The sequence below is a fragment of the Castor canadensis genome, chromosome 15 (genome assembly GCF_047511655.1).
Source record: "Castor canadensis chromosome 15, mCasCan1.hap1v2, whole genome shotgun sequence".
NCBI classification, from domain to species: domain Eukaryota; kingdom Metazoa; phylum Chordata; class Mammalia; order Rodentia; family Castoridae; genus Castor; species Castor canadensis.
In genome coordinates, this window is record NC_133400.1 from 14,393,167 (window position 1) to 14,417,674 (window position 24,508).

The 24,508-nt window shown below is 45.7% G+C and overlaps 1 protein-coding gene across 4 annotated transcripts in view; it reads left to right on the forward strand.

Annotated features, from left to right (window-relative positions):
- The first annotated feature begins 74 nt into the window (after positions 1-74).
- Positions 75-24,508, forward strand: part of Dhx38 (DEAH-box helicase 38) — a 112,995-nt gene continuing 88,561 nt past the window's right edge. For 2 of the 4 annotated variants that reach the window (XM_074055733.1, XM_074055732.1), the window contains exons 1-27: positions 75-335; positions 2,393-2,734; positions 3,056-3,243; positions 4,127-4,234; positions 4,775-4,922; positions 5,014-5,132; positions 5,301-5,377; positions 5,787-5,942; positions 6,561-6,722; positions 6,900-7,007; positions 7,364-7,476; positions 8,845-8,982; positions 9,297-9,483; positions 9,636-9,821; positions 10,182-10,322; positions 10,705-10,815; positions 10,910-11,026; positions 11,203-11,310; positions 11,731-11,843; positions 12,968-13,176; positions 13,279-13,433; positions 13,831-13,986; positions 14,085-14,219; positions 14,412-14,537; positions 14,691-14,786; positions 16,226-16,347; positions 17,670-17,786. In XM_074055733.1, the coding sequence (XP_073911834.1) occupies positions 2,412-2,734; positions 3,056-3,243; positions 4,127-4,234; positions 4,775-4,922; positions 5,014-5,132; positions 5,301-5,377; positions 5,787-5,942; positions 6,561-6,722; positions 6,900-7,007; positions 7,364-7,476; positions 8,845-8,982; positions 9,297-9,483; positions 9,636-9,821; positions 10,182-10,322; positions 10,705-10,815; positions 10,910-11,026; positions 11,203-11,310; positions 11,731-11,843; positions 12,968-13,176; positions 13,279-13,433; positions 13,831-13,986; positions 14,085-14,219; positions 14,412-14,537; positions 14,691-14,786; positions 16,226-16,347; positions 17,670-17,754 (3,687 nt within the window). In that variant the 5' untranslated portion in view covers positions 75-335; positions 2,393-2,411 and the 3' untranslated portion in view covers positions 17,755-17,786. Of the gene's footprint in view, positions 336-2,392; positions 2,735-3,055; positions 3,244-4,126; positions 4,235-4,774; positions 4,923-5,013; positions 5,133-5,300; positions 5,378-5,786; positions 5,943-6,560; positions 6,723-6,899; positions 7,008-7,363; positions 7,477-8,844; positions 8,983-9,296; positions 9,484-9,635; positions 9,822-10,181; positions 10,323-10,704; positions 10,816-10,909; positions 11,027-11,202; positions 11,311-11,730; positions 11,844-12,967; positions 13,177-13,278; positions 13,434-13,830; positions 13,987-14,084; positions 14,220-14,411; positions 14,538-14,690; positions 14,787-16,225; positions 16,348-17,669; positions 18,167-21,845; positions 21,865-24,508 lie in introns of those variants that run through there. The other 2 variants (XM_074055734.1, XM_020172674.2) reach the window with 2 other exon arrangements.

Genomic DNA, 24,508 nt, shown 5'->3' on the forward strand with positions numbered 1-24,508 from the left:
TTCCCCGCGCCCACAGACTAGAGGCGGGACTTTGCCTCTTAGAATAAGCGTGATTGGTCGTAAGGAGACTCGGAAGTGCCCGTGAGAAAGAGCATTCTAGCTTTGAGAGCCTTTTCGCGTTCTGGCCTATATTTAGATCCAGGAACTGTTGTTTCCTGGGCTGCTCTCGATGGTATCTGTGGACGGATAGAGGGAACCGCGCAGGGCTATATGGGACAATAATGGACGCTTTCAAGGAGCGCAATTTAGCTCTTTGAGGCGGTCTGAGTGGTGGGTGGCAGCGCTGGCTCCCCCAAAATCCGGAACAGAGGGTTCCAAGAGTCGCGCTTGGCGAGGTGAGTGTCCCCTTTTCTTTCCTGTTCCGTCCTGCGCCAATCGCGGCGGCTCCAGGCGGCCGGTGTCGGTTCCCGGCTCAGGTCTGGGCCCTAGTTTGGGAAGTTGCTCTTGTCCTTGTCACTCAATTTACTTTACTCCCCTGAGGGATGCTGTGCCCAAACCCCCTTCTCCGGCTCTCCTTGCTCGGAGATTCAGGATGCTGACCTGCCCTCTCGCCCGCTCCCGGCCAGGTTCCGAGCCCGAGCAAGGCTCCTCGTGTCTTCCCATTTCTCTCTCACGGAGGCGTCGCCATCAGACGAGCTGGTGGATGATCTGTAGGAGATTGTCAGCTCCAAGATGCTTGGATTTTTTTTTTCCTTATTTCTTTTGCCGAGAACAGCGACTCGCTCAAAAGGCATACAGAGTAATTGCTGACCGAGTAAGCCCAGGTTTAACTTCATTGCTTTTCTGTTTGCCCTCTGACCTCTTTGCTAGGAATCTTTTCTCCAGAATCTGGCACCTTGACTCCTTATTTAATCATCTCAGCAGCCAGCTAACTCCTGTCAGACTCCTTGTTCTGTGTTGTTGATACCTTTTCTTGCCATCTCTAGAGATGTTTGACTTCTTGTCCTTTAGTTAAGTTACACATATTCATTCATTTGCTCATCAAACGTTTGTTTTGCTATATGCACTGGGCTATTACAATCAACAAGACAGACAAGATTCTCCCTCTTGTATAGAGTGGATGCTGAGGGGATCCTGTACATCTTTGTCTTCTTGTCTCACATGTATTGTCCCCAGAATATAGCTTTCTCCTTTCTATTCTGTCTGATGACATTTTTAAATGCAACTATGTTACTGCATTCATCTTTCAGCTTGCAATACTCCCATGTAGAGCTGAATATCTTAACTAAAACTTGGCAAAAAATATCTGGCTTCTGAAGGTATCCTACCCCATCAGTAGCTCTTGTGTTTCACTACCTTGTTGGAATGAGGGGAATTAGCCAAGGGCTGACCAAAGGTGTATGTGAGTAGTAAGAAGTGGTAGGGAAAGAGGAATTTGTTGTAAGATGAGCTCTAGGAAATCTTCTCGTCTCTTAAATGCTTTTTGTAAATACTATTTCCTAACTTAACATTTCTCATATATATTGGTAAACATGAATTATTATTAAGCCAATTTTGACTGCTGTGAATAATTTTTTAACAAAACACCAGTGATGCAGAAAAAAGAAAACCCACCAAAGTATGTACAATGAGGATGGTAGCCGTATATGCTTTTATCACTACTCTGCTGTACCTGTGGCTTAAATGGAGTGAGAGGTAGAAGAACTCATGCAACAAATTGGTGAGCAACACAGTTGTATATAGGAACATAGCAGATAAAATGTCATCTGTGTAAGTCCTTATGGCTACAGAGTGTTTTTGCATACACTTTCTTGTTTGATTCTCACAGTAATTCCATGGCCTAGGTAAAACAGATATAGAAATTATGGTTAAAAGTTAATTTTCAATTATGGTTAAAAATATGATTAAAAATTAAATTGCTTAGCATCACAGAGGTAGAAAATGTCATGAGCCTAAGCTTTTTTTTTTTTTTTTTTGAGACTGAGTCTAACTACATAGCTTATGCTGTCCTCAAACTCACGATCCTTGTCTTTGCCTCCTGAGTGCTGAGATTACAGACATGCACCACCACACCTGGCTCAAGAACCTGGATTCTTAATTGAGGTTTCTGACTTCACATCTAGTTTTCTCTATACTCTCTTTCTGCCATTGTGTTGGAGAAAGTAGTGAGGTCTTTTCTTGCCTCCATGATACCCTCTTGGACCCTGGTGTTTGGTGTGTGTTTGTATATCTGTGTTTTTGGTATGTGTTGGGGTAAGAACAGGAGGGTCTTTTGAGATTGTCAGTGACTTGATGGAAAGATCTTGCCAAGAGGTAGCGAAAGAAGCGCTGGTCTTGGTGTGAGGGATATAAGGGTTAATCACCTAAATATACCTATAACTATAGTTATTCTGAAATGGCAGAGCTAAGCCTTCTCTAATGTCCAATACCAAATGGTTTGTCTTCCTTGCAGAGAAACCCCAGAGCCTGTGATGGAGGTTGTCAGCGAGGATGCCTCGATCCATCGGTTGGAAGGCACTGATCTGGACTCTCAGGTTGGCGGTCTTATTTGTAAGACAAAAAGTGCAGCCAGTGAGCAACATGTTTTCAAAGCCCCTGCTCCCCGCCCTTCATTGCTTGGACTGGACTTGCTGGCTTCTTTGAAACGGAGGGAGCGAGAGGAGAAGGATGATGGGGAGGACAAGAAGAAGTCCAGAATTTCTTCCTACAAGGACTGGGAGGAGAACAAGGATGATCAGAAGGAGGCTGAGGAGGAGAGCGATGCACAGGCTGGTCGAAGTAGTCGGAAAGACCGGTAAATATGGAGGCCAGAAAATAATAGCCTAGTTTCTCAGTTTTCTTGTTGGATACTTAGTGCTTTGTGATTTTGTTAGGACTCTGTAATGTTGACAGGAGGTAAGAATTGGTATTTTGTTCAGGTTTGTGGGGAGAATTAAAAAACACTTAAGAAGAAGATGACAGAGGTTAGAAATGCCTGGTGTGGTTGCCACATGTAACCTTCAGCATCAGGAAGATGCAGTGGAAACAGACAGATCACCTTTTGGCAAAGCCAAATGTTCCAGGCAAATGTTTTCTTCTTTGGAGGGCCCTTTATCAACTGACTTCCTTCTTTCAGGCATTATCGATCCGCTCGAGTGGAGACTCCATCTCATCCTGGGGGCGTGAGTGAAGAGTTTTGGGAACGCAGCCGGCAGAGAGAACGGGATCGGCGGGAACATGGTGTCTATGCCTCATCCAAAGAAGAAAAGGATCGGAAGAAGGAGAAATCACGTGATAGAGATTATGACCGCAAGAGAGACAGAGGTAAGCTGTCCAGCATAGTTCCTCTTGCTTGTTAGCTTTTTGAATAAATGTGCTAGCTCTTTCCCTGTCATGGAAACTTTTATAATACCCATTACTTGGGGGACCCTGTTTGCATGATGTCAGCTTGAGTGGTTTTGATTGTTAGGATTGGAATTAGCATGTAGTTTAAGAATGTTACTTGTAATGTAGTTGCTTTGCTTGAGTGTGCAGTCCTTGTTGTTTTTGTTTTTGTTTTGGTGGGAGTGGGCTTTGAACTCCAGGCTTTGCGCTTGCAAAAGCAGGCGCTCTATCACTTGAGCCACAGCTCCAGTTAATTTTACTCTGGTTGTTTTGGAGATTGGTCTTGCAAACTGTATGACTGGACTGGCCTCAAACCTTGATCCTCCTGATCTCCAGCCTCTCAAGTAGATAGAATCACAGGCATGAGCCACTGGTACCCAGCTTTTTTTTTTTTTTTTTAATGAAAATTGGTTATAAAATAATAGACGATGCAGATAAAAAAACCAGAGCTTATAATAGCATTGGTAATAGAAAGGATGGTGCCATGCGGCAAAGCTAGACATAAAATCCAACATTGGCTGTGCTCAGTGTTGTTTATAGTTTATAGGTTTGTAACTATTACTAAACTATTCACTGTAGACTTGTATCTACTTTTTTTGAATTTTTGTGGGAAAATAACTTACTATGAGCTTGGAACCTTTCTAGCCAGTAACTATATTTTTCCTCTTGGAATAATGGGGATGTGTGTTAGGAGCCCGTGGACTTCATGAGAGCAGTTCAGGTTGCACCTGTGAGTGGGAGGCTTGTCCTTTCTCCAGGGTGCAGATGTGTCCATGTTAGGATGCAATACATGGCTTTAAAGTTTGCACGTGATGCTTCACAGATGAGCGGGACAGAAGTAGTAGGCACAGCAGCAGATCAGAGCGAGATGGAGGCTCAGAGCGCAGCAGTAGAAGAAATGAACCAGAAAGCCCACGACATCGGCCTAAAGGTAGACTCAGTGCTTTTCTGTGGTGGTTGGTGAGAGTTCAGGTGTCTGAATGGCAGGTGAGCAGCCCTCATCCTCAGCAGGATTGCCAGGACAGTGAGTCAGAAGTCCTGACTCCACTGTGAATCTCCAGAGTACTGGGCTGTGAGTCAGGTGGGTGCAGCCCCCTGCCCTTCTGTTGAACTGGATGAACTTCCTTGCTATAGGCAGTTTGCTCAATGGCTAGTTTTCCAAATGGCAGGAAATTATAGAAAGCTTGGGGCTCAAGAAGGATTTGTTAAAAAGGACTATTTATATTTAAGATGGATATGTTTGCAGCGAGAAATTGAGTATTTCTTAAATGTTATAAACACAGAATGAAAGCCAGACCATTGAATTCAGACATCTTTAAAAAATTTCAAAACCATCGTAATCATCACAAATTTGTGCCAGGTTATAATTAGTAGAAGAATTAAGTTGGGGGTGTTGACTTTTGGCTGATGGTTCTGAAGCTGCATTTGGATGAAATTGGATGTTTCCTGAGGATGTCTTTTGTGGCCCTAGATGCAGCCACCCCTTCAAGGTCTACGTGGGAGGAGGACGACAGTGGCTATGGCTCCTCAAGGCGCTCTCAGTGGGAGTCGCCCTCCCCAGCACCTTCCTACCGGGATTCTGAGCGGAGCCATCGGCCGTCCACTCGAGACCGAGACAGGTGAGTTTGGGTGATACAGGGATCTGAGCAGGAGAGTTGCTCGTGGCTCACATGGCTCAGCTCCGTGACTGCTGGGCCTGCTGTTCTCCAGGTCTGTGAGGAGCAAGTACTCAGATGACACACCACTGCCAACCCCCTCCTACAAATACAATGAGTGGGCTGATGACAGAAGACACCTGGGGTCTACCCCACGTCTGTCCAGGGGCCGAGGTAAGGCTGGGGGGCAGGGGTAGAAAAGTAGTTTGGTTTGCATGGGGTGTGGAGGTGAGGCTCAGCAGAGGCTGTGCTTCTGGAGCACTGAGGTTTTGCAACTCTCTTGGAGGATCCCAGGGGTAAGCTGGGGTCATGTGGACTGACTTGCCACCTGCTGTCTTTCAGGAAGACGTGAGGATGGTGAAGAAGGCATTTCATTTGACACAGAAGAGGAGCGACAGCAGTGGGAGGATGACCAGAGGGTAAAGGCAGCATCTTTGAGGGGCTGAACCAGGGGTGATAGCTATCCCTAGGGACATGGGTGAAAGGAGCTTTTAGAGCTTAAGGGCTCTGTTGACTCTCCAGCAAGACTGGGCTTTGTTGTGAGTGGTTGGTGTCATTCATTTCAAAGCCTGGAACCACTTTTGGAAGCACAGGCTGCATAGTGAAGCTTCTCATGCAGCAGGTCTGACCTAACTGCTGTTATTGGTGGTGCCACCATGTGGTAAATCTAAGAAGTGCTGTCATGGTGGGCTGCCATATGAGGTCATAGATATGTAAGTCCCTCAGGTGATCTCTCCTGCATTGCCCCAGTGACTTAAGAAATATTTGTTCCTCTCCGATTGTCTCATGAACGAACTTAGCCTGTCTCTTGTTTTCTTTGCTTTGTAGCAAGCAGACCGGGACTGGTACATGATGGACGAGGGGTATGATGAGTTCCACAACCCCCTGGCATACTCCTCCGAGGACTATGTGAGGCGGCGGGAGCAGCATCTGCAGAAGCAGAAGCAGAAGCGCATTTCGGCCCAGCGCAGGCAGATCAATGAGGTGAGGCTGGCAGTGGTGGGCATGAATTCTTTTTTTTGCCATAGTGGGGATTGAGCTCAAGACCTCACACTTGGGTAGGCATGTGCTGTTCCACTTGAATGACACCCTCCAGCACTTGGTGCAGATTCAGAGCAGAGGTGGGGCATGTGTTAGAAGTGGTGGGTGCCACCAAGTGATAATAGCACAGCTGATCTCCCATTCCTGATCAGAGAGAACCTGCTCAGATGTACCTCTGATGGGAGAGGAGGGTGGAAGGGAACATTCGTGCAGCTTAGAAAACCCAGCTACACTTCTCTTCTGCAGTGCTCCATGAGGGGCACTGTGGACAGGTACAGGTACAGTAGCCCCTGCTTCTGGGTCAGTGTTCTTTGCCTCTGAGTGGGGTTAGAGATGGTCACCATTTATGGGTTCTGCTGGAAGTTCTGACTTAGATCTAAGGTGCTGGTTCTTGGAACAGAACACTGCGGGTAATTAGGCTTCAGTGTAGCACTGTCTCAGCTGCAGGGAGAGAGGCCTGTGGTGCCTCTTTAGTCAGAACATGATGTGTGACTTGCTTGATGATCTTTCATGTGACCTCTTGGTTGCAATCTGAGTGTGGCTCCCATTGTGCCTCCCTAGGATAATGAACGCTGGGAGACGAACCGCATGCTCACCAGCGGGGTGGTCCATCGGCTGGAGGTGGACGAGGACTTTGAAGAGGACAACGCAGCCAAGGTGCATCTGATGGTACACAACTTGGTGCCTCCCTTTCTGGATGGGCGCATCGTCTTCACCAAGCAGGTGAGGCTTCTGTGGCTAGAGATCCACCTGAAGAGGAGGGAGGAAGGAAAGAAAGGGGGACAAACTTGAATCTCTATAGGGTAATCACCCTGTTGTTTAGTAGGGCCATTGTGAAGCAGGCCTTCTGATTGGCTTTAGTGACCACTGAGGAATTTTTATTTTTCCTCCTTCCTCTAGCCAGAGCCTGTGATTCCAGTCAAGGATGCTACTTCTGACCTGGCCATTATTGCTCGTAAAGGAAGTCAAACAGTGCGGAAGCACAGGGAGCAAAAGGAGCGGAAAAAGGTTGGTCTCTCATCACCTGAGGATGGGAAATCTGTGCAACTTTCCTTTTAAAAATACAATCTTTAGATTGTACAGGTAGGAGAGTCCCATTGGAAATTAGAGGACACATACAGAGCAAGAATCAGCCCTTGGGGGAGGGCACTGCACCCTTCACTTGGTCCTTAGTTAAGACAACCACAGGACCTGCTGTCTGGGGAGCTGGAGGCTTGAGGCTTGGGAGTGTGACTTGGTCCTTCCAGAGCCTTGCAAGAATTTACCATCTTCTTGATGAAACCTTTTGTCCATTGTGATTGATTTTCCATTGCCCACAGTCATGTCACAGGATGGAGCAGACTGACTTTTCTTGTCTTCCTCAGGCTCAGCACAAACACTGGGAACTGGCTGGGACAAAACTGGGAGATATAATGGGTGTTAAAAAAGAGGAAGAGCCAGATAAAGCTCTGACAGAAGACGGGAAGGTGGACTACAGGTGGGTGGTCTCTGTCAGCAGCAGGTGGGCTGTAAAAATCATAGCTTGGGAATAGGAAAGTGATGAGATGTCACTCTGAATCCTTTGGTCTCTTCTGATGCCTTCCTCCTGATCTCTCTTCCACTATCTGCAGCTTGTCCTAGATATTATTCCTACTGCCACTCTGCCTTCCTCTGTGCAGGTGGTAGTATGAGTAGGAAGCCCAGGGAGATGAAGTAACATGTTTGAGGTCCCCCAGTTAGTAAGTGGTGGAATTAGGGTGACTTTGGAGTTCTTGCTTTTGGTCACTCTGTCCTGGCACCTTTCTAGATGTTATGTGGGAAGGTTGGTTTTGCTGCCTTAGTCAGATTCCAGTTCAGTATATCGAAGTAGTATTTTTACCAAAGGTTCGAAAATAGAAAGGGTTATCTTATTGGGTAGCAACCTCTCCGTAGAGGTATTAAGCAGATGTTGGATCCTTGCTTATTGGGATTCCCCATTTGGTAGGTGCTGGACTAACATGTGCCTTACAGTTATCATCCTTTGAACACTCTCAGGTCCTACTGAACCATCCTCTGAGTTAATAATTTTCTTTACTCCTGTGTGAAGTGTTCCAAATGAGAATTTTCTATTACTGACCAGCCCTTATTAGTCTCTGGGTGATTTAATCCCTTAGTTATTAATTGTCAGGTGACCAGGCGGACGAGGTGGAATTAGAAATAGGACACTTGATGGAGTGTGGGACAGAGTTGAGGGAGGAAGTAACTCTTGGGGAGGGTTGTCAGATTGTGTGGACTCAGGTGATGTTGATCCAGGAAAATGCTATAGTGCTGGGTCTTGGGATGTGTCTGTAAATCAGACACTGAGTGCTTTCAGTAGAGGCTGCAGGTAAATGAACTGTTCTCATGGTTCTTTGAAATGAGGCCTTTTGGATTGTAGTGCCCTGCCAAGAGGAGAGAGGAAGTTTGTGCTATGCAGCTATAACTCCTAGGAGACCCACTTGGCTATCTTAACCTGTTAAGTGCCTTGCTGATACTGCCTGCAGTGTTCTCTACAAGTTAGTGTTCTGGTGGTTGATTTCAGCTCTTTTTTTGGCCACACTCTTTATGGTAGAGGGTTTGCCCACCTAATAATCTGTACCCCTGATCCATATGTATCTGACCCTAGGCTGTGGAGTGTGTTGTGGATGATGGATTTTCACAGGGCAATTCCAGTTATTAGTCCCGATGAGAAACAATCTCAGATGACCTGGCCACTTTGGTGTTTTGGAGATTTGTTGCTTCTTGTTGAAGTTGTTCTCATTCCTGGGAGTGCAAAGAAGGGCAGTAAACTCACAGGAGAGACAATGTGGGAAAGTATGCCCTGTGCTTAGGTTGCTGTGTTTCTCAGGACAGAGCAGAAGTTTGCAGATCACATGAAGAAAAAAAGCGAAGCCAGCAGTGAGTTTGCAAAGAAGAAGTCGATCCTGGAGCAGAGGCAGTACCTGCCAATCTTTGCCGTGCAGCAGGAGCTACTCACTATTATCAGGTAATGTCATCTAGGCCCCGGGGGAGGGGGGCCCACTCAGTGTTGGTCCTGCTGCCTCCTGTGCTTACTCAGGAGCTCTTTTTCTTTTGTGCATAAAGTAAGAAGATTGCATCATTTTGCTTTAGTGCACCTGTTTAAACCTCACTGTATTACAGATGTTTCAGTTGGTGGCTTCCTGAGAGGCTGTCTCCCAGTGCTTACTCTTCTAAGCAAGCACGCTCCTTGGCGAGCTAGACATGGTGACAGGAAGTGGCAGAGGCTTCTTGGAGTTGGCCTTCTGCCTGGGCTGCTCAGCCCTTTGTTCTTCCTTATAGAGACAACAGCATTGTGATTGTTGTTGGAGAGACAGGGAGTGGCAAGACAACTCAACTGACCCAGTACTTGCATGAAGATGGTTACACGGACTACGGGATGATTGGTTGCACCCAGCCCAGGCGTGTGGCTGCCATGTCAGTGGCCAAGAGAGTCAGTGAAGAGATGGGGGGAAATCTTGGTGAAGAGGTGAGTGGGCGCAAGGACTGAACTATTCAGTTTTTCCCAATTGCTTCCATCCATTTGTGCTGGAGAGTGACCCGCTTAGCTTGGACCCCATTGTGGGGTATTCTAGTAGCAAGTGGGTGCCAGAGCTTCTGAGCCATCTCTGTGACCTACAGGTAGGTTACGCCATCCGCTTTGAAGACTGCACTTCAGAAAACACCTTGATCAAGTACATGACTGATGGGATCCTGCTCCGGGAGTCCCTCCGGGAAGCTGACCTGGATCACTACAGTGCCATCATCATGGACGAAGCCCATGAGCGCTCCCTCAACACGGATGTGCTTTTTGGGCTTCTCCGGGAGGTGAGGGATGTGGGTTCAGGCCCTCTGCACCCACAGGGCTTGGCCTACTGAAGCACTGCCAGTAGCCAGTGGCTGAGGCCCTCCAGCTGGGTTAGTGGATGGGCTCTGGCAGAGCAGGGTTGCCTTGGAAACAGGGTCGCCAGGCTCAGACCAGCTGTTGTAGTTTACTCTGTTCTTACTTGCCGAGTGATTGGTGGTCTTCTTGGTTGTGGCTCCATCGCTCAGTCTTTAGGATTGTTAAATCCAATATGCCAGTTTGCCAGTTTAGGCTTCTGCTTTACTGGGGATATGCTGATATGACAGGAGGTGGAACAAAGGGTCCCAAACCCACAGGAGTCTCTGAGTGATGTCTTCTGTTAGGTTGTGGCTCGGCGCTCAGACCTGAAGCTCATCGTCACATCAGCCACTATGGATGCAGAGAAATTTGCTGCCTTTTTTGGGAATGTTCCTATCTTCCACATCCCTGGTCGTACCTTCCCTGTTGACATCCTCTTCAGCAAGGTACTGAGGCCTTCGTTCTTTGACTTGCCCCTCCATGCCATGCATTTCTCTGATGAGAAGCCAGCTGGCGGGGGTGGGGTCCTGACCTGAGTTGGGGAAGATTTGGTGAATGGAGTGGGGCAAATGGGGCAGCCTGCAGCAACAAGGCTTTGGGAAGGACACAGGTCCATGCTCTGGGGGAGGTTTTGTTTCCTTTTTCTTTGGAGCTGGGGTACAGGGCCGGAACTTCTTGCAGAGATCTTGCAGTCAGGCCCATCTTTAGGTGTGGCAGCCATGAGGTCCACTGCTGCAGCCCAGACCAGTGATGACTGTGAGTTGCTTGAGGGATACCTGGCCCATGCTGCAAACACATCCTTCTGATTGGTCCCTACTGGTGTTGCAGACCCCACAGGAGGATTATGTGGAGGCTGCGGTGAAGCAGTCCTTGCAGGTGCATCTGTCGGGAGCCCCTGGAGACATCCTTATCTTCATGCCAGGCCAAGAGGACATTGAGGTGCGTGCCTTGGTCACCACAGGGATGAACAGGTGCATCCTGTGTATGACAGTTTGGGGCTTCAGGGTATTATGGCTCCTTTCTGTGTCTTCAGGTGACCTCAGACCAGATTGTAGAACACCTGGAGGAACTGGAGAATGCACCTGCCTTGGCTGTGCTGCCTATCTACTCCCAGCTGCCTTCTGACCTGCAGGCCAAAATCTTCCAGAAGGTGTGACACAGGATTGTTTCTTTTGGGTCCCTACCTTTGGGTGTCCCACAAAGGAGGGCAAAAGGAAGGGGAAGTTCCTTTCCTGGAAGGAGTATGGGAGGTGGACCCCTTCCTTCCTGTGAAATCTTTCTCTTCTGAGGACTCAGCTTTCCCCCTGCATGTCCTGCTGGCCCTAGGCTCCAGATGGTGTGCGGAAGTGTATTGTTGCCACCAACATTGCTGAGACATCTCTGACTGTTGACGGCATCATGTTTGTTATCGATTCGGGTTATTGTAAGTTAAAGGTAAGGAGAGATATACAGAGAGCAGCCCCCTAGTCTTCACCTGAAAATAACTCAGTTTAGGGTGTGGGAAGTCAGGCCCTGGTCCTTCACCATGGAAGGAGATGCACTTGGAAATGATGGTGGTGTTAGGCTGACATCAGTGAGCACTGATTTTGCCATGGTCTTGATTCATTTAATCCTTGAGATAACATAATGAGGTGGATAATTTAAATAACTTAGATCACAGAGCTGATGTTCGTGGGGAAACCTTTAGGTGTTTATGACACTATTTCTTGAGGGTCCTGGCTCCAAAATGACAGTTGCCTCCATTGCTAAGACACTGCCTCTGTCATGTGTACTAATTGGGTTTGTCTTTGTCTCAGGGATTCCTCCCTTTCACCTCCCACTGTCCTTAATCAGCTCTTTTCTGCCCTGTCCTAGGTCTTCAACCCAAGGATTGGCATGGATGCTCTGCAGATCTACCCCATCAGCCAGGCCAATGCCAACCAGAGGTCAGGGAGAGCCGGCAGGACGGGCCCAGGTCAGTGTTTCAGGTAGGAGCCCTGTGCTAGCCTGCTTTCTGGGGCAGCTCTGGGATTGCTGAGTGTGGAACCCAGACTGGGGTGGACCTGGCTAGAGCTGGTTCCCAGGGCTGGGCCACTGGAAGGCTGCCACTTGGTGGTGTTGCTGAGTGGAAGCCTTTCCAGGGATCTGTGAGGTCTGAGGCAGATCTACAGGGATTAAACTGCAGTGGAAGACCAGTGATTACAGCGGGCCACAGGATGAGTCTGAACAAATGACGTTATTGAGTCTCTTTTACTTTTCCAATTATTTTTTCTCTTTAAATTTTTTTTGTAATTTGTAATTTTGTAATTTGGTGATACTAGGGTTTGAACTCAGGGCCTTGTGCTCGGTGGGCAGGTGATCTACCACTTGAGCCATGCACCCAGCCCTTTTTGCTTTTAGGTATTTTTTTGTACAGAATCTCACTTTTATGCCCTGGCTGGCTGGGACCACAATTCTAATAATGTCTCCTGCATAGCTGGGATGACAAGTGCACACCACCACACCCAGCTTTTATTGATTGAAATGGGTTCTCTTGAACTTGTTGTGTGGGCTGGTCTCAAACTGCGATCCTTCTGATCTCTACTTCCTCAGTAGTTAGGATTATAGGCACCAGTCACTACGCCCAGCTTCTTTTTTTCTGATTCAAAAAAATAATGTATTAATTGTAGAAATCAGTAAATACAGAAAGATATTAAGAAAATAAAACTTTGCTGTCATTCTAGTCCCAGGCACTTTGGTTCCAGAAATAAAATAGGCATATAAGAGTCTCTGGCAGAAGAGTTGAGTTGGCAGGTTAGGGCTGAAATAGTTTTTTGATGGTACTGGGGTTTGATCATAGCGCTTCCTGTGCTTTACTGCTTGAGCCACACCTCCAGCAGCAGAATGGTATTTTGAGCAGATGGAAATGGGTGATTCAAAGAAGAGGGAGGTAGGGAGAAGAAATGGGGAACTTTCTCTGCCTGTGCTGGCTGTTGTGGGACACACTTGTGGGGAAAAGCTGGACTAGCATTTATACTTCACTGCATGATCCCTGTGGGAAGCCAGGCATGTGAGAAGCCCAGCAGGCCAGCAACAGGCAGGCACAGCACAAACAGGGTTTTCTCCCTGACAGGCTGTACACACAGAGCGCCTACAAAAATGAGCTCCTGACCACCACAGTGCCTGAGATTCAGAGGACCAACCTGGCCAATGTGGTGCTGCTGCTCAAGTCCCTCGGGGTACAGGACCTGCTGCAGTTCCACTTCATGGACCCACCCCCAGAGGACAACATGCTCAACTCCATGTATCAGCTCTGGATCCTTGGGGCCTTGGACAATACAGGTACGACCATCCTAGCAGCTGGTGGGGTCTAAGGGTGCTAGCACTTGGCTTTTCTCTTTCTTCTGCTGTCCTCTTGAGTGTTGGTTTGCTCATCTCTCCCAGGTGGTCTCACCTCCACGGGGCGGCTGATGGTGGAGTTTCCACTGGATCCAGCCCTGTCCAAGATGCTCATTGTGTCCTGTGACATGGGCTGTAGCTCCGAGATCCTGCTCATTGTCTCCATGCTTTCAGTCCCTGCCATCTTCTACAGGCCCAAGGTGGGGAGTGGTGGCCAGCTCTGTTCTCTTCCCACAGGGCTTGGGGGAGTGCTGGAGAGGGGAAGAGCTTCTTTCTGTGTTATGGAAATGGAAGTGGAATGGAGGGGCAGAAGTCAGTTTCTGAAGCATTGTTTTACCATATTTTGTTATGTAGATTGGGAGAGACAAAAGGGTGGGCTGGATCGGTGGTCCTCTGTGTTTTGGAAATTTGCAAGAGGATCTTTTGTCTTCCAGTATGGTTGTACCTGAGCCCTAAGTTTTAGCATATTTTGTTATAAATGATATCTATTTCTTCTATGTTGCTAGGCAGCATATTGATGTGTTTGAAGTTTTGTGTGAGCATCCATGGGCCTGGACTCCCCCATGCCCTGGATGAAAGTCCTTTTTCCCTTCCCAGGGCCGAGAGGAGGAGAGTGATCAAATAAGGGAGAAGTTTGCTGTTCCTGAGAGTGATCATTTGACCTACTTGAATGTCTACCTGCAGTGGAAGAACAATAATTACTCCACCATCTGGTGTAACGATCATTTCATCCATGCAAAGGCCATGCGGAAGGTGGGGGTGGCAGCCCAGATGAGCAGGACATCTAGAGGCGGGGTAGGAAGGGTGGGAGAGGGAGGGCTTCATCTTGGCCTGCCTGTGTCCTGCTCTAGGTCCGGGAAGTACGGGCGCAACTCAAAGATATCATGGTGCAGCAGCGGATGAGCCTGGCCTCATGTGGTACTGACTGGGACATCGTCAGGAAGTGTATCTGTGCTGCCTATTTCCACCAGGCAGCCAAGCTCAAGGTGAGCCCTGGAAGCTCCATGCAGCTCTGGCCCCTTCCTGCAATGATATCTGCATGCCGGCAAAGTCCTTCCGGTGTGGCACAGATCTGCAGAGCTGGGCCTCCCCCTAAGATGGCATTAAGGGGATGCAGTGGCTTCCCACATAGGCAGAATGTTGTTCATGATGGGCTGCCTGTTGTACCCTTCTCTTAGGGAATTGGGGAGTATGTGAACATCCGCACAGGGATGCCCTGCCATTTGCACCCCACCAGCTCCCTCTTTGGAATGGGCTACACCCCAGACTACATAGTGTATCACGAGTTGGTCATGACCACCAAGGTGAGTCTTTTCTAGGGTGTTTTCCCTTGCCTTTGCCAGCCTGGCAGGGCTGTGGGGTAGGACCCTTCCCATGTGGCTCCTAATTGTGGAGCTGCTCTGGAAGGGACACTGCTCCCTCCAGCCCTGTGACCTCTGCTGTCCTTCTGCCCACAGGAGTACATGCAGTGTGTGACTGCTGTGGATGGAGAGTGGCTAGCAGAGCTTGGCCCCATGTTCTACAGCGTGAAACAAGCAGGCAAGTCCCGGCAGGTAAGGATCCTGCACCTCCCACCTCCCGAGGAGGCTTTGCCAGTAGGGTCAGTTTTCCTTCAGCCTGATAGTGAAGATGTTTCCTCATCTGACCCCTTACTTCTCTCTCCATACCTGGAAGCTGGGATCTAACCAGCCCATTTGTCTCGTGTCCCTCTGCCATTCCAGTGGTTTGGTTGGCTGGGCCTTTTTTTTTTTTAAATGTATTGAAGCTTCATAAAAGTGGTAGAAACAAGCCATGATAAGGTTCTCACCTAGTCTTAACAGCTGTAAACAATCCTATTTCACTTATTCTTACTGCATTCCAAATACATTCTTTTTTCCTATAATATTTTAAAGTTTATCTCGGACATCATGTTATTTTATCTGCAAATACTTTTAAGTCTATATCTGTGACTAAAATGATTTTTTTTCTTTGGTGGTACTGGAATTTGGAGTTTGAACTCAGGGCTCCCTGCTTGCTAGACAGGTGCCCTACCACTTGAGCCACACCTCCAGCCCAAAATGACTTACTTTTAAAATGTAACTTATATATCATTACACTCCTTACAAAATTAATCCTTTATGTCACCTAAGTCTCCAACCCTTATTCAAATTTCCCCATTTATCTCAGAGATAACTTTTCACAATTGATTTGCTTGAATTAGGATTCCAACATTGCATTTGGTTGTTATGTGTGTGAACATTCTTATTCCGAAACAGGCTTTGTCTCCTTCCTTTTTTAAATGAGATCATCTGTCCTATAGAAAATTCCTTACTGTGTATTTGGCTGATTGCTTTTCCATAGTATTGTTTATCTTGTGCCTCTGTCTTTCTGTAACCTTGTGGGTAATATAAAAAGCTTGATGAGATTCTGGCTCAGCTGTGGCAGGTAAGGCCTATATGCAGTGCTGGGAACTTCCTTTCAGATTCTGTCAGGATGTCTATAAGATCTGGTGGCCCTGCTTTTGATGATGCTAAGATTGATTTGTGGTCCTGGCGGTATCAATCCAGGCTCTATTCTAAATTCTCTTCCTGCTACTCCATCTTCTCAAGGATTTGGTGTCCACTGATGACATTGCTTATATCCATTATTTAGTGTTGCAAAATGTTGCTAGACTTTGTTTTCCTCCTGAGCATAATTCTCTCCTCACTGGGCTGAATGCATCTTCCTTATGTCTGGCCTTTCCAGCCAGAGGGCTGTCTTCCTAATCTTCCTGTACAGTTGTGAACTTGATTAGAAGAATGTAAGTACTGATTCTGGCTTAGGGCTGAATCATCCAATGTCTATCTGGAATCAATGGAAAAATGGGCAGCAGAAGGAAAGGCAGCCTTGCTGCTAGGGCTGGGAGCCACACAGCCCCTGGTTCTGAGAGCTGGTCCTTTGCAGTAAGGACGTGGGAACAGATATGGCCTCCTCACTTGACAGGGCTCAGCCAGTCTCCTCTGCCCTTCTCTAGGAGAACCGCCGTCGGGCCAAAGAGGAAGCCTCTGCCATGGAGGAGGAGATGGCGCTGGCTGAGGAGCAGCTGCGAGCCCGACGGCAAGAGCAGGAGAAGCGCAGCCCTCTGGGCAGTGTCAGGTGAGCCTGGCCTCAGGACTGGGCTGGAATGGAGCCCGCCCCTGAGAGCCTGCCAGGGTCTAGGCCTTGATGTTGGGTCATGATTTAAGAGAAATGAAATTTGTAAAGGTGAATTGGTTGCTTCTGTGTTGGGTGGTGGTTCCATGTGGAGGCACTAGAGGAGTTGCAGACAACTTACAAAGGCGCGGTTATCCATCTGCAGTTTCTGATCACATGTTGTATTCAGGGCCCGAGGTGGGCTGTAGTAGTAGGGTATGGCTTACAGCTTTACTGACAAGCTAGGGGATTGGAACACATGGTGGAGAGGGGAGAAGAGAGCCTTGGGCTTCTGCATCTCTGCTGGTACCTGGAGTTAGACTAGACTTCAAGTCTTCTAAGGACTGCCCTCACTTCAAATACCAGCTGCAAGTTTGGAGGTCACCCTCACTTTTGACCAGCTTGCTACAAATTTGGAGGTCCCCAAGAACTTGCTCAGTTTCTAGAATGATTCAAGAAATCAAGAAAGTTCTATAGCTAACAATTACAAGTCTTGTTATAGCAAAAGGGTATAAATCAGAACAGCCAAAGGGAGAGAGACATAGATGGTATTTGAGAGGGTCCCAAATGTGAGTTTCCTTTGTCCTCAGGGCCGGTTACCCTGGCACATCAATGTGTGACAATACTCTTGGGACATTGGCATCCAGGAAAGCTTACTGGAGCTTTGGTGTTCCAGGTTTTTACCAGAGTTTCATGACATTGGCATGAATGATTGAAATCACACCCACATGGTTGAACTCAGTCTCTGGCCCACCCCTCCCTTCCACAGCTGTCAAGCTGATAGCACATGGCTCAAAACTCCAACTCGAATCATATAGTTGATCTTTCTGGCCAGATCAGATGACTTAAGGGCCTGATTTCTGCCACATCTTACTCAAGATTAGCATAAACTATGAGGTGTGGTCTGAGGGGGCCAATTGTGAACACCAGACACACTCTAATCACTTATGTAGTTCCTTCCAGGAACTGAGGACAAAGGCAGGTCCAATCCTTTATGAAACAGTTGGAGTGGTAGTCTGCTGAGGTGGCCGAAGCTACCTTCACAGGTCACATTCTGAAAGGGGGTCTGAAAGGAGTTATTTAAAAATTCATTTAAAACATTTATAAACGGATATCTGAGTGGGTAACTTCCTTTATTTTATTACTCTTCTGATCGAACATGGGGTTTCAGGGAAGAGGGAATGTGCTGGGGATGAGGTTCTTCAGCCCAGAAGTGGCCATACACCTGGGTTACTCGTCCTGTTGGGATGAGGAGCAGTGCGTTTCTTACCTTTCTGTGTCTTCAGGTCCACGAAGATCTATACTCCTGGTCGGAAAGAGCAGGGGGAGCCCATGACACCTCGCCGCACACCAGCCCGCTTTGGGCTATGAGCTGAGGCAGTCCAAGGAGAGGGTGACACCAGGTATGGGGCCCCAAGCTCTCTTGCTGAGTTCCCTGAGGCTGTGGACAAAGTCCTTTCATCTGTGGATTCCATCTGTGCACATCAACGCCCCTGGGGCAGTTCCTGCTGGGCCAGGCTCAACCACAGAGGACATAGGAGCTCCCAGTGCAGGAGCTTGGCAGGCGTGGGCTGTAGAGCAGCCACAGTGCTGCCCCAGCTGCAGAAGGTGGCTGGACCCATCATATCCACATCACCTGTTCCCAGGATGCTTGGTGTATGAGTGACTTGGCTGTGACTGTCTTTTTTTATCCTTGTGTAAAGCAGCAAGATAGACCTAGGCAATTGCAATTTGATTATGATTCAGAATTTGGAAAAATAAATTTATTATTTGTAAAATGTGATTGCATTTCCAATTTCCATGTTCTTTCACTCTCTATCCTACAGTAAAGATAGGAGTCAGAGCCCCTGCCCTGACTCTTCCTAGAACCCTAGCTTTATCTACATGGCCCTTCTCCAGGTGGTGCTTTTTAGAGGAGGGGTTGACAGGGTGAGGTTTAGAGACCTGAGAATGGCCAGGGCATCAAGCACAGGACAGGCCAAGCTCTGAGGATGCCCACCTGTTCATGAAGCTGGCAGGCAATGTGAGGCCAGCTGTGATGCCAGGTAGTGGGAGAGAGGTGAGTAGTTCATGCCTGCCTTCCCTGGGGGCAGGAAGGGATAGCGTTGGCTACTTTAAAGAGGTCCGTGTTACTCCTTAGAGTGGCAGAGGTTCCTACTCTGCAGGGGTAATGGCTGTGTATTGACTGAAAAATAGTATAAAATGTTGCTTATTGACTTTCACATAAAAGATGGTCCTTATGCTGAAGTTGGTAAGTCTCTTCTCTTGTTAAGCAGACTCTGAAATCAGCTGAGTTGGTTTTTAAGTATTTGACCCTTTGAGCCAACCATAGTCTTTATTTCATGATTCCTGGGTGTTGAGCTTCTCAGGTGTGCTGTTTGGCAGGTTTGTGTTGGGACTGTCAGTGATGGGACAGGACTCAGAAGCACCTCAGCAGGCTGGTGTTCAATGTGATTCCCTTCATGCCACACTATGTCATTAGTTCCAATGTCTTTCTCCCTCTGTTCCTGAGATTTGCATTTCCATCTAACTCAGTATAAGTTAAAACATAAATCAATTTTGTGGGAAAGATTGGAAACCAAGCTTTGGCAGCCAATAGCAGCTCCCACCCCTACTTCCATTCCTTCCTCTCTAGTCGCCTTTATTGGGATGCAGTGATGACCTTTCAGGGCTCTGTGGGGACAAGAGGGCTTCCAGCTGCTCCCTGGGAAGTCCTCTAATCTCTGCCCCAGATTGAAGGGCTAGAAGAAGGGGCTACTGCTGGGGAGGAGACCTGTTTCCAGACTTGGGCTTGGGATGCGATAGAATAGGAAGACTGACTTCCAGTTCATAGTTTAGTAGCTGTGACCCTTGATCACAAACTTACCTTCACATCCCTTAGATAAAAAAAATTAAAGGACAGAGAGGTTATGAAAAGTATGGGTCCAATTCAACCTTCTAATTTAAAAGCCAGGACTACCAGGCCAATGACAGTGGCAAATACAGGTGCCATAAGAGTGGGGCAGCCCATCCCCCAGTAGCTCTGCTCAAAGCTGCTTCTACCTGAGATTCTGTCTGTCCTGGCTTTGTAACCATGTCTCCAACACCCCCCCCCCCCCAATTTTTTTTTTATTGTAAAATGCACAGAACATGAAAGTTACCATCTTAGTCATTTTTAGGTATGCAATACAGCAGTATTAAACACATTCATAATATATATCAGTCACCACCATCCATCTCCAGAACTCTTCATCTTGTAGAACTGACACTACAAATTAAACAAGAACTCCCATTTCCCCATCTCCGTGCCATGGTACCACCATTATACTTCCTGTGTGACTTCATGTGCATCATAAAAGTGGAATCATACATACAGTGTTTGTCCTTTTATGCTTATTTCACTTAGCATAATGTCCTCATATTTACCCATGTTGTAGCACATGTGAAAAATTTTCTTCCTTTTTTTTTTTTTTTTTTTGGCAGTAGTTGGGGTTGAACTCAGAGCCTTGTGCTTGCTAGGTAAGTGCCCCACTACTTAAGCCATGCCTCCAGCTCTAAGGCTGAGTAATCTACATTTTTACTACATTTTGCTTGTTCATCTGTCAGTGGACATTTGGATTGTTTCCATGTTTCAACAATTATGAATGATGCTGCTATGAGCATGGGCACACAAACAGACCTTTAAGACTGTTCTTAATTCTTTTGGGTGTATGCCCAGAGTAGATTATTAGAGCACATGGAAGGCTACTTTCTAACTTCTTGAACTGCCATTTTGTTTTCTATAGTGGCTGTGCCATTTTACATGCCCACCATCCATGCCACAAAGGATCCAATTTCTCCACATCCCTGCTAACACTTGTTATTTTCTGTATTCATTTTATGGTATCCATACTAATAGGTAGTATTTCATTGTAGTTTTGGTTTTCTTTTCCCTGATAACTAGTAGTGTTGAGCCTCTTTTCATGGGCTCGTCGGCCATTTATATTCCTTTGGAGAAATGTCTGCCCAAGTCCTCTGCCCATTTTTTTTTCACTTATTTATATGTGCACACATTGTTTGGGCCATTTCTCCCCCCTGCTCCCACCCCCTCCCTCTCCCCCACAACCTCCTCCTTTCCAGGAAGAACCTGTTCTGCCCTTTTCTCTAATTTTGTTGAAGAGTAGACATAGGCAATACTAAGATAGACAAAGCGTTTTTGAAAGTTGAGATAAGGATAGCTGTACAGAGAGATTCCTAGCATTGCTTCCATGCACAAGTGTGTTACAACCCGAATTGATTCATCTCTACCAGATCTCTTCACTACTTCCCAGTCACCTTCCCAAATTGACCTCTGTCATTTTAAAGTTACTGTATTAGCTCCTCTGCAGTGGGGACATCAAACACTTTCAAGTTTTGGGTTTCCTACCTATCCCCACTCCTCCCGTATGTGGTCTCCCCTTAGTGTGTGACCCAAGTCCAACAACATTACTGCCTTTGCCCTAGATCTAAAGTCTGCATATGAGGACGAACATACGATTTTTGGTCTTCTGAACCTGGCTAACCTCGCTCAGAATGATGTTTTCTAGTTCCATCCATTTACTTGCAAATGATAAGATTTCATTTTTCTTCATGGCTAAGTAAAACTCCATTGTGTATAAGTACCACATTTTCTTAATCCATTTGTCAGTAGTGGGACATCTTGGCTGTTTTCCATAACTTGTCTATTGTGAATAGTGCTGCAATAAACATGGGTGTGCAGGTGCCTATGGAGTAACCTGAGTCACCTTCCTTTGGGTATATCCCCAGGAGTGGGATTGCTGGATCATACGGCAAATCTATGTCTAGATTTTTAAGAAGCCTCCATATTTTTTTCCAGAGTGGTTGCACTAGCTTGCATTTCCACCAGCAGTGTACAAGGGTTCCTTTTTCCCCACATCCTCGCCAACATTTGTTGGTGGTGTTTTTGATGATAGCTATTCTAACGGGGGTGAGGTGGAATCTTAGTGTGGGTTTGATTTGCATTTCCTTTATGGCTAGAGATGGTGAGCATTTTTTCATGTGTTTTTTGGCCATTTGAATTTCTTCTTTTGAGAAAGTTCTGTTTAGTTCACTTGCCCATTTCTTTATTGGCTCATTGATTTTGGGGGAGTTTAGTTTCTTAAGTTCCCTGTATATTCTGGTTATCAGTCCTTTGTCTGATGTACAGCTGGCAAATATTTTCTCCCACTCTGTGGGTGGTCTCTTCAGTTTAGAGACCATTTCTTTTGTTGTGCAGAAGTTTTTTAATTTTATGAAGTCCCATTTGTCCATCTTTTCTCTTAGTTGCTGAGCTGCAACTTCTATTGAGGAAGTCCTTGCCTGTACCTATTACTTCCAGAGTATTCCCTGCTCTTTCCTGTACTAACTTCAGAGTTTCAGGTCTGATATTAAGGTCCTTGATCCATTTTGAGTTGATACTAGTACAGGGTGATAAATATGAATCTAATTTCAGTTTTTTTTTGCAGATGGATAACCACTTTTCCCAGCAAAATTTGTTGAAGAGGCTGTCTTTTCTCCATTGTATGTTTTTTTTGGCGTCTTTGTGAAAAATAAGGTGGGCATAGCTGTGTGGATTCAAATCCGGGTCCTCTGTTCTGTTCCACTGGTCTTCATGTCTGTTTTTCTGCCAGTACCATGCTGTTTTTATTGCTATTGCTTTGTAATATAGTTTGAAGTCGGGTATTGTGATACCTCCAGCATTGCTCTTTTTGCTGAGTATTGCCTTGGCTATTCGTGGTCTCTTGTGTTTCCAAATGAACTTTAGGGTAGGTTTTTCAATCTCTGCAGTGAATGTCATTGGGACTTTGATGGGAATTGCATTAAACATGTAGATTGCTTTTGGTAGTATAGCCATTTTTACTATGTTGATTCTACCAATCCATGAGCACAGGAGATCTTTCCACCTTCTGTTATCTTCTTCCATCTCTTTATTCAGGGGTTTGTAGTTCTCCTTGTGAGGTCATTCACATCCTTTGTTAAGTTTACTCCTAGGTATTGGATTTTTTTTGAGGCTATTGTAAATGGAATTGTTTCTATATATTCTTTTTCAATCTGTTCATTGTTGGTGTATAGAAAAGGTAATGATTTTTGTAAGTTGATTTTGTATCCTGCTACCTTGCTGTAGCTGTTTATGGTGTCTCGGAGTTTTTGGGTAGAGTTTTTTGGGTCTTTAAGATATAGGATCATGTTGTCTGCAAATAGGGGTATTTTGACAGTTTCTTTACTATTTGTATTTCTTTTATTTCTTCTTCCCTAATTGCTTTGGCTAGGAATTCCAGGACTATGTTGAATAGGAATGGGGATAGTGGACACCCTTGTCTCATTCCTGATATAGGGGAAATGGTTTCAGTTTTTCACCATTAAGTATGATGTTGGTTGTAGGTTTGTTATATATAGCCTTTACAATGTTGAGGTACATTCCTTCTATTCCTAGTTTTCTTAGAGCTTTTATCGTGAAGTGGTGTTGGATCTTGTCGAAGGCTTTTTCTCCATCTATTGAGATGATCAAGTGGTTTTTCTCTCTGCTTCTATTAATGTGCTGTATTACATTTATAGATTTTCGTATGTTGAACCACCTCTGCATCCCTGGGATGGAGCTGACTTGGTCATAGCGAATGATCTTTCTGATATGTTGTTGGATTCAGTTTGCCATTATTGAGGATTTTTGCATCAATGTTCATTAAGGAGATTGGCCTGTAGTTCTCCTTTTTGGAGGTGTCTTTGTCTGGTTTTGGGATAAGTGTAATACTGGCTTCATAAAATAAGTTAGGCAGTGTTCCTTCCCTTTCTATTTCATGGAAAAGTTGAAGGAGAGTTGGTATCAGTTCTTCTTTAAAGGTCTGATAGAATTCAGCAGAGAATCCATCAGGTCCCAGACTTTACTTTTTTGGGAGACTCTTTATTGCTGCTTCAATTTCATTTTGTGTTATAGATCTATTCAGGTGATTAATATCCTCTTGGTTCAATTTTGGATGGTCATAAGTGCTAGAAATTTGTCCACTTCTTCAAGATTTTCAAATTTATTAGAATGTAGTTTCTCAAAGTAGTCTCTGATGATTTCCTGGATTTCCATGGTGTTTGTTGTTATCTCCCCTTTTGCATTTCTTTTTTTACTGATTTGGGCTTTTTCTCTCCTCATTTTAGTCAGGTTTGCCAGGGGTCTGTCAATCTTATTTATTTTTTCAAAGAACCAGCTTTTTGTTTTGTTGACTCTTTGTATGTTTTTTCTTGTTTTTATTTCATTAATTTCAGCCCTCATTTTTATTATTTCTCTCCTTCTGCTTATTTTGGGATTTGCTTGTTCTTGTGTTCTAGGAGTTTGAGATGTAGCATCAGGTCATTGATTTGAGATCTTTCTGTCCTTTTAATATATGCACTCATGGCTATGAACTTTCCTCTTAGGACTGCTTTTGCTGTGTCCCATAAGTTCCAATAGGTTGTGTTTTCATTTTCATTAACTTCCAGGAACCTTCTAATCTCTTCTTTTATTTCATCAGTGACCCATTGATCAATGAGCAGTGTATTGTTCAGCTTCCAGTTGTTTGCATGTTTTCTATTATTGTTTTTGTTATTGAGTTCTAGTTTTAATGCATTGTGATCAGATAGAATGTGTGGGATTATTTGTATTTTCTTATATTTGCTGAGGCTTGCTTTGTGCCCTAAGATATGATCAGTTTTGGAGAAGGTTACATGGGCTGCTGAGAAGAATGCATATTGTGCAGAAGTTGGATGAAATATTCTGTAGACATCAGCTAGGTCCATTTGATCTATGGTGTGATTTAGTTCTAGAATGTCTTTATTGATTTTTTTTTTGTTTGGATGACCTATCTATTGGTGATGGGGGGTATTAAAGTCTCCCACTACCACTGTTTTGGAGTCTATATATGCTTTTAGGTCCTTCTGAGTATGTTTGATGAAATTAGGTGCACTGACAGGTGGATATAGGTTGATAATTGTTATTTCCTTTTGGTGTATTTCACCTTTTATTAGTATGGAGTGCCCTTCTTTATCTCATTTGATCAATGTAAATTTGAAGTCTACTTTGTCAGAGATAAGTATTGCTATTCCTGCCTGTTTTCGGGGGCCATTGGCTTGGTAAATCTTCTTCCGGCCTTTCACCTAAGCCAGT